Source organism: Sceloporus occidentalis, unplaced genomic scaffold (genome assembly GCF_023333645.1).
Source record: "Sceloporus occidentalis isolate IW3139 unplaced genomic scaffold, rSceOcc1.0.p SCAF_1, whole genome shotgun sequence".
Lineage (NCBI taxonomy): Eukaryota > Metazoa > Chordata > Lepidosauria > Squamata > Phrynosomatidae > Sceloporus > Sceloporus occidentalis.
This window is the reverse complement of record NW_028316981.1, coordinates 221,286,794-221,300,980: the sequence shown is the minus strand read 5'-3', so window position 1 is coordinate 221,300,980 and position 14,187 is coordinate 221,286,794. Positions and strand designations below refer to the sequence as shown.

Sequence of the window (14,187 nt, the reverse complement as noted above, 5' to 3'; positions counted from 1 at the left end):
ACCCAGGTCTAAGCCAGGCATCTCACCCTCAAACATGAAGGTATCAGCCTCAGCTGCGATGTCTCCATCAGACAAATGACGTCCCTCTTCATCCTGTGAGCCGAAAACCAAGTGTTTGGTGAGACAATACTGCTGTCTGCAGTGGTGCAGATCCAAGTCAATTGAATCATAGAATTACAGAGTTGGAAGAGACCACAAGGGCCATCCAGTCCAACCCCATTTTGCCATGCAGGAAATCTTAATCAAAGCAACCCCCAACAGATGGCCACCCCAGCCTCTGTTTAAAGATCTCCAAGGAAGGAGACTCTATTGCACCCCAAGGGAATGAGTTCCACTGGCAAACAGCTTTTACTCTCAGGAAGTTTCTTCTAATGTTGGGCTGGAATAGCTTTTCCTTATCATTTGTCCTATTCCTAGCCAGTCCAGAGGCTTCATCACAGAATCATAGAGTTGGAAGAGACCACAAGGGCCATCCAATCCCCTGCCATGAAGGAAATCTCAGTCAAAGCATCCCCGACAGATGTCCATCCAGCCTCTGTTTAAAGACTTCTAAGGAAGGAGACTCCACTAGACTCCGAGGGAGTTTCTTCCACTGTCGAACAGCCCTCACTGTCAGGAAGTTCCTCCTAATGTTAAGGTGGAATCTCTTTTCCTGGAGCTGGCATTCATTGTTCCAAGTCCTGTTCTTTGGAGCAGCAGAAAAGAAGCTTGCTCTGTCCTCAATATGACATTCCTTTAAATATTTAAACAGGGCTATCATATCACCTCTTAACCTTCTCTTCTCTAAAGCAAACATACCCAGCTCCCTAAGTTGTTCCTCATAGGGTATCATGGTTTCCAAACCCTTCACCATTTTAGTCACCGCTTTTTGATACACTCCGGTTTCTAAACATCATTTTTGAATTGTGGTGCCCAGAACTGGACACAATATTCCAGGTGGGGCCTGACCAGAGCAGGCACTATTACTTTCCTTGACCTAGACACCATACCTCTATTGACGTAGCCTAAAATTGCATTGCCCTTTTTAGCTGCCACATCGCAAAGTTGACTCATGTTCAACTTATGGTCTACTTGGACTCCTAGATTCCTTTCACATGTAGTCCATTTTGTTAGCTTTAGCCCAGCTTTCTAGTTTATTCAGGACATTTTGAATTCTGATCCTGCCTTCTGGGGTATTAGCCATTGATAAAGATGTTGAATAGCACTGGACCCAGGACAGAGCCCTATGGGACCCCACTGTTCACTTCTCTCCAGGATGAAGAGAAGCCATTATTGAGCCCCCTTTGGTTCAGGTGGTGAACCAATTACAAATCCATGTAACAGTTACCTTGTCTATCCCACATTTTACAAGCTTGTTTTCAAAAATGTCATGGGGAACCTTGTCAAAGGCCTTACTGAAATCAAGATATGCTATATCCACAGCAGTTCCTTCATCTACCAAGCTGGTAATTTTATTTAAAGAAGAAGAAGAAGAAGAAGAAGAAGAAGAAGAAGAAGAAGAAGAAGAAGAAGAAGAAGAAGAAATAATTGACTTGGACTTAAGTCATTTCAGTGACTTGACTTGACAAAAATGATATTGAATAGTCTTGACTTGAGACTTATATATTTTTAGTGACTGTTTTGCTGGTGCTATTCACTTTGTTTAGCAGGCAAGACCCTCCTCTAAAGTGCAGGATGCACTTCTCAGAAGGGAACAGCAAATGTGTTAGTAAATGGGCTTGAGGCAGAAGGATTCTTCTAAAGCTTTTGAAAAGCTTTAGAAGGCTCCTTTGATGTGGAGTGCAGACAGGCTGCCAAGCAGACCTTAAGTCCCACCTCAAGCCCTAACATGCTTACTTTGCATTCTGGGAAATGTACCATACCTCCTTTTTTCCTGTTAAAAGTTGGCTCCCAGTCTTGAGACTCGAGACTTGGCTTGAAAGTATCTTGAAAGGACTTGAAACTCAACTTAAAGGTAGAGACTTGAACACATCACTGGCTGTCTGACCATCTAAGAATTTTACTGGAACCCAGCATAAGTAGCAAGAAGTCCCCCGCTTCCATGGCACAGAGTCACATGCTGCCTCTGTTCTTATTCCACTTCCCTCACAGCTACTATAGGCCCTTTCAAATGCCAGGGCCTATGCATGTTGCATTGCCTCCATCTCTGTAGCCATTACCAGCGTTTCCTAGACTTGTTGGCAAAATCCACATAAAGCAGGGTTCCTGTCTCTATGAATGTTTTTGCCCCATAGAAAGAGGTCATGCCCCCTCTGTCCTTGCTATGCCCAGTACCTTGGCCAGCAACAGGACATCAATGAAGTCCATAGTTTTGCCCTGCTTGGATTTAAGCCAGGCGTCCTGTCCCAAACGGCTAAGGGCCATTCGTCGCTGCTGGATCACATCAGCAGTAAAACTGTGCACGGTGTCACAGGCATGGCGGAAGCGACGGCCATTTGCTGTCAGATAGTAGATCCAGTCAAAATGGTTGTGCAGTCGGTGCTGCCGATGCACTACAAGAGAGCTGAGCAACAGGATGGCTGAGATGTAATCACTTGGTTTCCTGTAATAAAAGAAATACATATCAGGAGATAGGAGGAGACAAAGGCCTGTTACAGACTGCCAAAATAAAGCTGCTTCGGGTCTCTTTGGAGGTATGCTGTTTAAATGATGCATGCATCTGAAGAATCCAGAAGCTGCACCAAAGCTGTACTCCAGTGCTTAGGAATGGAGTGTGGCTTTGGCGCGACCTCCAGACTCTTAGGACCCATGCATCATTTAAATAGCATACCTCCAAAGAGACCCGAAGCAGCTTTATTTTGGCAGTCTGTAACAGGCCAAAGTTTTAGCAGAAGTTGTTTCCCCAGCATGTAGGAAACTGGGGGTAAGAACCTTGACTTGGCCCAGAAGCAAGCATATACTTTTGGCTTGAACAGCTGACTTATTATCTCCAACAGTACTTGGTTTCTTTGTACAGTTGGAGCTCCACATTGGTGGCTTTGACTTTTGTGGATTTGATTAATATGGTCTCTCTAGGAATCTTTAGGTCCTCTAGAATAACTCTGCCAGAAATTGACCAGAGAGTTGCCCTGGACAACTTAGAGATTACTAAAGAAAACACTTCTCTAGGCTTTTGTAGGCCCTCCAGTATGATTCTATGGTCATCTTCTGGCAGATCCTGACCACTCTAATGTCTCCTGGGTGAGTAATGTGGTCCCCTAGCTTTTCACAATAGGTTAAAGGTATTCCTGGGACTACTAAAAGTGGGCACTAAAGAACTGCAAAAGCAACCACAGTCAGCCCACCATATCTATGGATTCTTTATCCAACCATCCACAGCTTGAAAATATTCAAAACAAATATAAATTCCAAAAGGCAAACCTTGATTTTGCCATTTCATATAAGGGACACGATTTCACTGCACCATAGAATTTAATGAGACTTGAGTATCCATGGATTTTGGTTTTCACGGGGATCCTGGAACCAAACTTCAGTGGATACCAAAGGACCACTGTAGATACCAGGATTTCTCTTGCTGGTTTACTCACTCCTGGCAGTTGCTGTTGTAGCTGAAGACACATTTCTGCAAGCTGTCCAGAGTCATGAGGCTGATGTGCTCAAACAAGTCAATGGAGGCAGGTTGTGCTGAAGTCAGCCTCCGCCATTTGGCCTTTAAAACAAAACAAAACAAAACAAAACAAAACAAAACAAAATAAAAGAGTGTGACTAAATGAGACAAATCAGTCTTGCTGAAAGGAAGCAAACTGCACTGATTGATGAAGGGGGTCATTAAAGAGCAGAAGGACGAGGGTAAATTATACAGACTGAGGAAGAGGATCCTGCAAACAGGTGGTGTTTCTCTGAGCAAAGGAAGGAAAGGCAGTCATGTGAGTGGTTCATACTTGTGCACGGGGCACAAAAACATGGAGGACACGGAACGCTTATGTAGAAAGAACTACTGCAAAAGCAATATGCACCCAACATCTGGGCAAGGAATCACAGAAACAGAATCATAGAGTTGGAAGAGACCACAAGGGCCATCTAGTCCAACCCCCTGCCATGCAGAAATCACCATCAAAGCATCCCTGATAGGAAGAGCTGAAACAGATGTTAGGTGAAGTATGGTGGACTTGCAAAATCTGAATTGTAGATGAAGATATTTACTTTGGCCGCATCATGAGAAGGCATGACTCAGTGGAAATGACAACAATGCTAGGGAAGGTGGAAGGTAGTAGAAAGAGAGGAAGACCATATGCTGGATAGATGGAATCTATCAAAGAGGTCACAGGTATGAATTTGAAGGAGAGCAGTGGAGGACAGAGAGTCTTGGAAATATCTCATCCACAGGATCGCCATAGGTCGGGATCAACTCGAGAATGGTTAACAACAACCACAAATATTTATGCAAGTTTGATCTTACAATCCCACAGATACAAAGCATGGCCCACTTGTTGTGACTTCTAGCAACCCTTTATATTTAAGAATAGAAGGTCTGGTATCTAAACTTCAGAATGGCTGAATGGGGCAAAGTAAATACTGGAACAACTAAAGTCTAGTCACTTGTCATAAAAAATCTTTCCTTCAAGCTGAATACAGGATGTAAAAAGGAAGGAAGGAAGGAAGGAAGGAAGGAAGGAAGGAAGGAAGGAAGGACGGATGGACGGAAGTCATCTGAGCTGCAAAATGCGAGATTTACAATTTGTAAGGGAGCAAGGGCAGAAGTCACACTTAATATTCTCTACCTTCAATTCATAGTCTATTACCTTCCCCACAAATATATAGCCTGACTTTTTGCCATGTCACAACTCAGTGCACCTTATAATTATAGCGATACATATTACAGCTTTTTATCTGTTAATATGTTCTGTTGTAATAAATAGACGGGCTTGCCAGTTCTCTTAAGCAGAAATTAATCATGATACTGTCAATTCAATCATCCACCTCTCTTCCCTTTATCTCTCCCTTTTTGTCTCTGAATCTTTTACAATTTGCATTTTTTTTATCAGTATGCACAACTATCCCATATATATTATACAGCACAGATTTCAAAGTAAAATCCTAACAAGGAAGACATTTGAAAATATATGTAAGACCTTACATAATGGTCAAAGAGGTATGTAAGGAATGCCTAGACAGTGGGGTGTTACTAGGAGATTCAACTTAGAATCATAGAATCATAGAATTGTAGAGCTGGAAGAGACCACAAGGGCCATCCAGTCCAACCCCCTGCCATGCAGGAAATCACAATCAAAGCATCCCCAACAGATGGCCATCCAGCCTCTGCTTGAAGACCTCCAAGGAAGGAGACTCCACTACACTCTGGGGGAATGTGTTCCACTGTTGAACCGCCCTTACTGTCAGGAAATTCCTCCTAATGTTGAGGTGGAATCTCTTTTCCTGCAGCTTGCATCCATTGCTCCGGGTCCTAGTGTCTGGAGCAGCAGAAAACAAGCTTGCTCCCTCTTCAATATGACATCCCTTCAAATATTTGAACAGGGCTATCATATCACCTCTTAACCTTCTTTTCTCCAGGCTAAACATCCCCAGCTCCCTAAGTCGTTTCTCGTAGGGCATGGTTTCCAGACCTTTCACCATTTTAGTTGCCCTCCTTTGGACACGCTCCAGTTTCTCAATGTCCTTTTTGAATTGTGGTGCCCAGAACTGGACACAATATTCCAGGTGGGGCCTGACCAGAGCAGAATATAGTGGCACTATTACTTCCCTTGATGTAGACACTATACTTCTATTGATGCAGCCTAAAATTGCATTGGCCTTGTTAGCTGCCGCATCGCATTGTTAACTCATGTTCAACTTATGGTCTACTTGGACTCCTAGATCCCTTTCACACGTAGTTTCATTCAGCCAGGTGTCCTCCATCCTATATCTGTGCTTTTCGTTTTTCTGCCCTAAGTGCAGTACCTTACATTTCTCAGTGTTGAATTTCATTTTGTTAGCTATGGCCCAGTTTTCTAGTCTGTTCAGGTCATTTTGAATCTTGATCCTGTCCTCTGGAGTATTAGCTACTCCCCCTAATTTGGTGTCATCTGCAAATTTGATAAGTATGCCCACAATTTTGTCCTGCAAGTCATTGATAAAGATGTTGAATAGCACTGGTCCCAGGACAGAGCCCTGTGGGACCTCACTGGTCACTTCTCTCCAGGATGAAAAGGAGCCATTGTTGAGCACCCTTTGGGTTCTGCCGGTCAACCAATTACAGATCCATGTAACAGTTCCTTTGTCTAGCCCACATTTTACAAGCTTGTTTGCAAGTATGTCATGGGAAACCTTGTCAAAGGCCTTAGTGAAATCAAGATATACTATATCCACAGCATTCCCTTCATCTAACAAGCTGGTAATTTTATCAAAAAAAGAGATCAGGTTTGTCTGGCATGACTTCTTTCTCTGAAACCTGTGTTGACTTTTTGTGATTATGGAATTGCTTTCTAGATGTTCACAGACTCTTTGTTTAATTATCTGCTCTAGAATCTTTCCTGGTATTGATGTCAGACTAACTGGACGATAATTGTTGGGATCCTCTCTTTTCCCTTTTTTGAAGATGGGGACAACGTTTGCCCGCCTCCAGTCTGCTGGCACTTCTCTCAACATCCAAGATTGTTTTTTTAAAAAACTTACCGACTAGATAGAGGACACGGAAAAAAGGAAGGCGGGTTGGGTGTGCATAAAAAGACTTTGAAAAATTAGTGTCGTCATCAGAAGCTTTGTTAACTGAGGTTCTCCTGTACTGAAATTGTATTGGAAAGCTTGAAAGGAAGAGCATACGCAACTGCGCAAAGGTTTGCAATAAAAAAAGCAGTATTTGAAACATAAAGAATGAAATAAGGAACAGTGGGGAATTTATGTTGCTCTGTGACACAAATAATATTAGAACCCAAACATTATTAGACAGAACCTCACAAAGGACTGTGCAACCTGTGCAGTCCCAATCCAAAATGCAATTTAAAAGGTGACAAAACACATTATCTAAAAATATAAAGCATATCTTTCCAAGCACAAAGCACAACTCCTGGCAGTCTATGTTCTACACACAGAAAACAACTGCACCGAACTGGACACATAAGAGCCAAAAGATCATGAGGAAGTACCCACAGAATTCCCTTTCTAGTCCACAGTTCCTTTAAGTTCTAGTGCAAGAGGCAACCAGGAACTGGTTGCACTTAGGATGGTACCAAGAAAGAGCGATATTTAATAATATTTAATGCGTGTAGGAATAGGCAATATTTAGTGAAATAGGGGCACATCTACAGAGTACACGGGAGTTTTGGAGGAGCTCACATGCATGATATCTGTGCTCTGATTGAAGATTTTCATGTAAGGCTTCAGGATATCAAAATGAAAGGCAGGAGTAAGCATGCGACGGTGTCGTCCCCACTTTTTCCCGCTGCTCAGAAGTAGTCCATCCCCTGGGGGAAGAAGAAAGGTGAACTGGGATATATTATCCTGGTCAGAGAATGCCTTACAACTTGCCCACTTCCCATAAAATCCAAATCCTCAATGAGCCCAAACATTTCCTCCAAGGGGATCTAGAGCAAAAGAACATCCACAGTGCTTGGCACTGGATGGACCGAGTAGCAACCTATTCTGCCTGTCGGCTAGTCCGACTGGTTGCTAATGATCATGAAAAACAAAAGTACAACTTTTATGTTCAGGGTCAAATTGGGTTATGAGAGTTAAGCATGAAGGAGTAATATTAAATGCTTGCCTGGATCCTGATTGTGAAGCCCTGAATGATCCAGATGTTAGATGGGAAGACGTTATCTAAATGCATTAGTCTGATCCAGCATGAGCCCAGGGAGTATCAGTCTGATGTGATATTATAGGCAACTATGGAGGACTAGCTTATAACTCTTAAAGAAAAAGGTGTTCCCTACTCCCCCAGTTGAAATGTAAAAACCAGTGACGTAGATTTGAGTCAACTGACTTGGACTCATCGGACTCAAGTCACTTCAGTGGCTTGACTTTGAGTTGTCTTGGCAAAAATGATACACCGAATTGACTTGGGAGTTGTATGTTTTTAGTAACTGACTTGCTCGTGCCATTCATTTTGAGTAACAAACAAGACCTACCCCCAGAGCATGGGCTGCATTTCTTGGAAGGGAACAGCAAATGTGTTAGGCAATGGGCCTGAGGTGGAAGGATCCTTCTGAAGCTTTTGAAATGCTTTAGAAGGCTCCTCTGATGTACAGCAAGGACAGGCTGCCAAGCAGACCTCAATTCCCTGATACTTAACACATTTGCTTTTCTCCTCTGAAAAACATGCCCGACACCATTTTTTTTTTTGCTAAAAACTGGTTCCCTGACTTGTGAATTGATTTGAGACTTGACTTGAAAGGACTTGAGACTTGACTTTAAGTCTCAAGTCAGAGACTTCAGACTTGACTTGAGACTTGGACTAAAAGCTTTGAATACATTACTGGTAAAAACCTTGCTCATGGTCTTCCATTAAATCTCCTCTGTAACAAGGAATGCAGCTTATTTGGTTGCCTTAGTTAAATCAGCACTTCCCTTTGCATGCTGCAACAAGTCCTCTGGGAGAAAGGTTACAGGCAGTTTTTTCTCCATCATCATATTACAAAGGTTATACAGAGATTTCTTTAATTGCAGGTAGAGTGTCTCCTACTGAGTGAATAGTGGGCGTTATTACACAAGTTATTCATTAAGTGGCGCTGGATGTGGTGGTATCTGGGTGTAGGCTGGAGGGTTTTTTGTGCTTTTGATCTTGCCTAGTTTCATGACTGGCATTTCATCCTGTGAGTCTTCCAGGTTGTTTCCAACAAGGGAAGATTGTAATGATATACTGTTGGGCATGTAGGTGCAAGGCTATTTTAAATACTGCTTCCCAGATGCAGGGACGTAGCCAGGATTTTGGGAAGGGGTTTTTTCCAGACTAAGTGCCACCATTTTGAGAGGCTAAGAGCCCCCCCCCAAGACACAAAAAGGGGGTCCACCGTTTACATTAGAATGGAACCACTTGAACTTCCGTTATGGCTCCGTGCTGCTATGGAATCTTGGGATTTGTAGTTTTGAGGAGCTGTTTGGCCATCTCTGTCAGGTGCCGCAACAAACTACAAGTCCCAGCATTCCACAACATAGAGCCAAGGGCAGCTAAAGTGGCATCAAACTGGATTATTTTTTTCAGTGCAGATGCAAACTGAGTCCTTCCTCTGAAGGTGTTTACATCAGATAAATTCAGCTCAATAAAGCAAAGCGCAGCTGTTTAAGCAATGAACGGCAGCCACTCTGTTCATGCTCAGAAGCACTCTGTTCATGCTTTGAGACACTGCATTCCAACTTCTGAGCTGAGCTAAGAACCCAGGCTGCAGCCACACAACATTTCATTCCCACTTCCAAGAGGGATTTTTAATTCCAACACACACACAAGCGCACGCTCCAACAAGCACTGTTTCTCTCTTCCTCCCCCAGAACCCCCCCCCCCTTAGCTATGTCCTTGCCAGATGCTAAGGTGAGTCACAATGGAGAGATGTAGATACATCTCCCTTTAATTAACACTGCAATACTTTTTTGTTGTTGTTGTATCATCATGACTGGCCCACAACTGCTTCTTTGCCACATTTCCTGCTTGTTTTGTACCAAGCCTCTACTGGATCCCCCACCCCAAATATTAGCCACTTGGGAAAAATACCGGAAAAACTCAGGTCCCATCCTATGGCAATTTTTATCAACAAGTGAAGACTTCTTTTGTCTCTCCTTGGCACTTTACATGTCAAGATCTTCAAGTGTTTTTATACCTACTATATTAAGATGGAATCTCTTTTCTTGTAACTTGCATCCATTGTTCCGTGTTCTAGTCTCTGGAGCAGCAGAAAACAAGCTTGCTCCATCCTCAATGTGACACTCATTCAAATACTTAAACAGGGCTATCATTATCACTTCTTAACCGTCTCTTTTCCAGGCTAAACATCCCCAGCTCCCTAAGGCCTGTTACAGACAGCCAAAATAAAGCTGCTTCGAGTCACAGTGGAGGTATGGTGTTTCAATGATGCATGCATCCTAAGAGTCCAGAAGCCACACCAAGGCCATGCTCCAGTCTGGAGCGTGGCTTTGGTGCGACTTCTGGACTCTTAGGATGCATGCATCATTGAAACACCATACCTCCACTGTGACTCGAAGCAGCTTTATTTTGGCTGTCTGTAACAGGCCTAAGTCTTTTATCATAAGGCCTGCTTTCTAGGCCCTTCACCATTTTAGTTGCCCTCCTTTGGACATGCTCCAAGTTGTCAACATCCTTTTTGGATTGTGGTGCCCAGAACTGGACACAGTATTCTAAGGCCTGACCAAGGCAGAATAGAGTGGCACTATTACTTCCCTTGATCTAGACACTATACTTTGATTGATGCAGCCTAAAATTGCATTGGGCTTTTTAGCTGACACATCGCACTATTGACTCCACTAGTCACCTCTCCATAGACTTGTGGTCTACATGGACTCCTAGATCCCTTTCACATGTAGTCTCGTTCAGCCAGGTGTCCCCCATCCTATATCTGTGCATTTCATTTTTCTTACATTTCTCCGTGTTGAAATTCATTTTGTTAGCTTTGGTCCAGCTCTGCAGTTTATTTAGGTCATTTTGAATTTTGATCTTGTCCTCTGGGGTGATCCTACTCCTCCTAGTTTGGTGTCATCTGCAAATTTGATGTATGCCCAACTCTGTCATTCAAGTCATTGATAAAGATGTTGAATAGCATTGGGCCCAGGACAAAGCCCTGTAGGAACCCATGGGCTCTGGAGAACTTGTCAAAGGCTTTACTGAAATCAAGATATACTATATCCACAGCATTCCCTTCATCTACCAAGCTGAACTATACTATAGTACTGATACACCCTAAAATAGCATTGGGCTTTTTAGCTACCGCATCACACTGTTGACTCATGTTCAACTTGTGGTCTATTAGGACTCCTAGATCCCTTAAACACATAGTCTCATTCAGGTGTCCCCCATTCTATATCTATGCATTTTGTTTTTCTGCCCTAAGTGCAGTACCTTACATTTCTCTGTATTGAATTTCATTTTTGTTAGCTTTGGCCCAGCTTTCTAGTCTATTCAGGTCATTTTGAATTTTTTTCCTATCCTCTGGGGTATTAGCTATTCCTCCTAATTTGGTGTCATCTGCAAATTCGATAAGCATGCCCTCCATTCCTTCATCCAAATCATTAATAAAGATGTTGAATAGCACTGGCCCCAGAAAAGAACCCTGTGACACTCCACCATGACGAAGAGGAGCCATTGTTGAGTACCTTTTGGGTTCAGCCGGTCAACAATTACAAATCCACCTAACAGTTGTATTGTCTAGCCCACATTTTACTAGCTTGTTTGTGCTGGCCTGTAGGCACGGTGAGGACTAAGCGTCTAGATGCTCTGAGCCCTCACCGTGCCACCCGGGCTCCATCTTGGCACATACCTGTCAACATGGCATGCACCATGATGATGCATGTCGTGCACAGTGCCTAAATAATGCTGCACAGAAGGGGGATCATCACGGCGCTCCGATGCGCCTATGGTGCCTTTTCCAGGAAGCTGCCCAGAGCAGCTTCTTTTTACTCCCTACAGGGAGCGGATAGGTGTGGCTGCGTACGGCTGCTGTGGCACCAATCCGGGGCTAAAAGGGGCGGCTACATGATGCCTGTCTGTAGACCCCTTAGTCTTTCATCCCATTTTTCCTCCTGATTAGAACTGTTTGAATTTGTGCGTCCAGTATCTCCCTTTTGAGAAACTCCCATCCATCCTGAACTCCCTTCTCTTTTACTATTACTGAACATGGGATTACCTCCATTAATTCGTTGAGTTTATTGAAATCAGCTGTCCTAAAGTCTACAATGTTGTAAATTGTATGTCTGACTACTATTTGGGCTGTTTTATTCTGTTTGTTTTTACTTGTCAATTAAGCTTTCATGGTCCTGAAAATTGATAAACACCCGGAGAATACTTGCTATTGGTGTGTGTGTGTGTGTGTGTGTGTGTGTGTGTGTGTGTGTGTATAATGTAGAGTGCCAGCATGGTATAGTGGTTTGAGTGTTGGGCTATGACACTGGAGACCAGGATTTGAATCCTAGCTGACTCACATAAACCCACTGGGTGACCTTGGGCAAGTCACAATCTCTCAGTCTCAGAGGATGGCAATGGCAACCCACCTCTGAACAAATCTTGCCAAGAAAACCCAATGATAGGTTCGCCTGACAGTCATCAAAGGTTGGAAATGACTTGAAGGCACACACCACCACCACCACCACCAACAACAAGAACAACAACAACATAAGTAGGAAGGAGAACTTTACCCAGCCAGGGCTTCAGGAAGCCATAAAAGAATCGGTCCTTTGGAGCAACAGCAGCTGCAGGGAAGAGAAAAACAAAGACAGAGTTCACTCTGGCACTCCTCATTTTATTATTCTTATTATTTTACTGTTCATATCTCCAGTCCTTTCATCATATAATCTTTTATCTTAACGCACTCAGGAGCACTTAAACTATTGAGTAAGCCAAAGCAATGAAGGTAATACAGCCATAGACAGAGGCCTGGATCCTATTTTTTAGTCTCAGCTAGAGTAGATCCACCAAATCAATGGAATTTGCCTACATGTAGCCCCACCATTCACCCAACCATCAGTTCAGTGGAACTCCTCTAGCTGGAGTTAACCAACAGAATATCACCCAGAATCTTCCTTCCAGCCACTGTACATCAGTCTGATAGCACAATGTGGATCAACATACTTGGAAGGTCATTCTCTGAAGGCCAACTAAGTTGGTAGGTCTTGGGACCATTAAAGTTACAGAATGACCTGATTCTACAACTCTGTGTAGGTTGGAATGCTTTGTCCTCCAAAACAGACTCTCCTTACCATGCATTTTCATTGGAGCTCTAACCTAGTAATTTGTTTTAAAAATACTTTCTAAGGAAATCGTTTTCTGCACAAAGTCAAATGTTCTCTACCTCTTCCATTTTATTAGCACAGCCCCGTCTGTTGTTCCCTTGTCTTAGCATGGAAAGAATACCCATGAAGGGGACAGCTATACCATAACAGAATAATTTACATATGTAAAGAAATCTCTTAGCACCTTTGAGACTAAATGAAAGACTGACGTTGGCCTACTTCTTTTTTTCAGTTATGAGATTTTCCCACGGGCACGGGATCGCTCCCTTGTCCTTATCCCATCCATGACCCGAGTGAAAGTGATAGCACAAATCACTTTCACATGAAAGCGGGCTGAAAAACCTTTCAACGGTCAGCTGAAAGTGCTTTCACCCATCATGGTAGTAACAGGTTCTTCCGTTATTACAAAAGACTGGAAATGACAGTAGAAAGCACTTTTAGCTGACAACTGAATATGCTTTTCGGCCCACTTTCACGTGAAAGTGTTTTGTGCTATCACTTTCACTCACACTTCCCGGTGGCTGAATGATAGGTTCAGTGCGCTTGCGAGTGAAGATCATTCGCGCTATCACTTTCACTTGCGCTTCCCTGCTGGGTCAAGTACGGGTCGTTTGTGAAAGTCCTTCCCGTGATTGGGCAGAAAAGACGGGACAGGGATGGGGCAATGATGCCCCGTCCCTAATGTGATAATCTCCATAGTCTCAAGCGTAATACAAGATCCCTTTACATACCTATTTTACAGACAAACATTGCTATATCTTATGGATATATGGAGATATGGAAACTCTACCACTAGAGGAAATTTCGTGGCATTCTTCAACTGAGTCCACACTGCAGAAATAATCCAGGTTGACATCACTTTAACTGCCATTGCTCAGTGCTACAGGATTCTGGGGTTTGTAATTTTGTGAGACGTTTAGCCTTCTCTGTCAGTGCCACAACAAATGTAATTCCCAGAATTCCACATCATTCATGGCAGTTAAAGTGTTGTCAACCTGGATTATTTCTGCTGTGTGGATGCAGCCTTCATCCACACAAGACTTTATAAAACCATTAACCTCCCACCCCCAACTTTAATGCTTAATGAAAACTAGAAATAAAACAAAGTACCTATTTTTGCCCCTGTTTTTATTAGGGACAGGTGAGAAGTTTGTTTCGGTTCAATTTTGAGAAGAATGAACTAAAATGTGCAAAATTCTTCATATTCAGGCAGAAAGCACAGTAATTTAAAAAAAAACCTGAATGTGGGAAAGCCCAAAAATGGCAGATACATCCATCCAGACCTAGGGCTTTCAACGCTTA

At 43.0% G+C, this 14,187-nt stretch overlaps 1 protein-coding gene across 3 annotated transcripts in view; it reads right to left on the bottom strand.

The window, feature by feature from the left end:
• Positions 1-14,187, bottom strand: part of CYP4F22 (cytochrome P450 family 4 subfamily F member 22) — a 57,029-nt gene that overhangs the window by 16,879 nt on the left and 25,963 nt on the right. For all 3 annotated transcript variants that reach the window (XM_089489078.1, XM_089489079.1, XM_089489076.1), the window contains 5 exons: positions 12,292-12,345; positions 7,273-7,400; positions 3,528-3,649; positions 2,275-2,542; positions 27-93 (listed from right to left, as the gene is read on the bottom strand). In XM_089489078.1, coding sequence (XP_089345204.1) covers positions 27-93; positions 2,275-2,542; positions 3,528-3,649; positions 7,273-7,400; positions 12,292-12,345 — 639 coding nt within the window. The remainder of the gene's footprint in view (positions 1-26; positions 94-2,274; positions 2,543-3,527; positions 3,650-7,272; positions 7,401-12,291; positions 12,346-14,187) is intronic.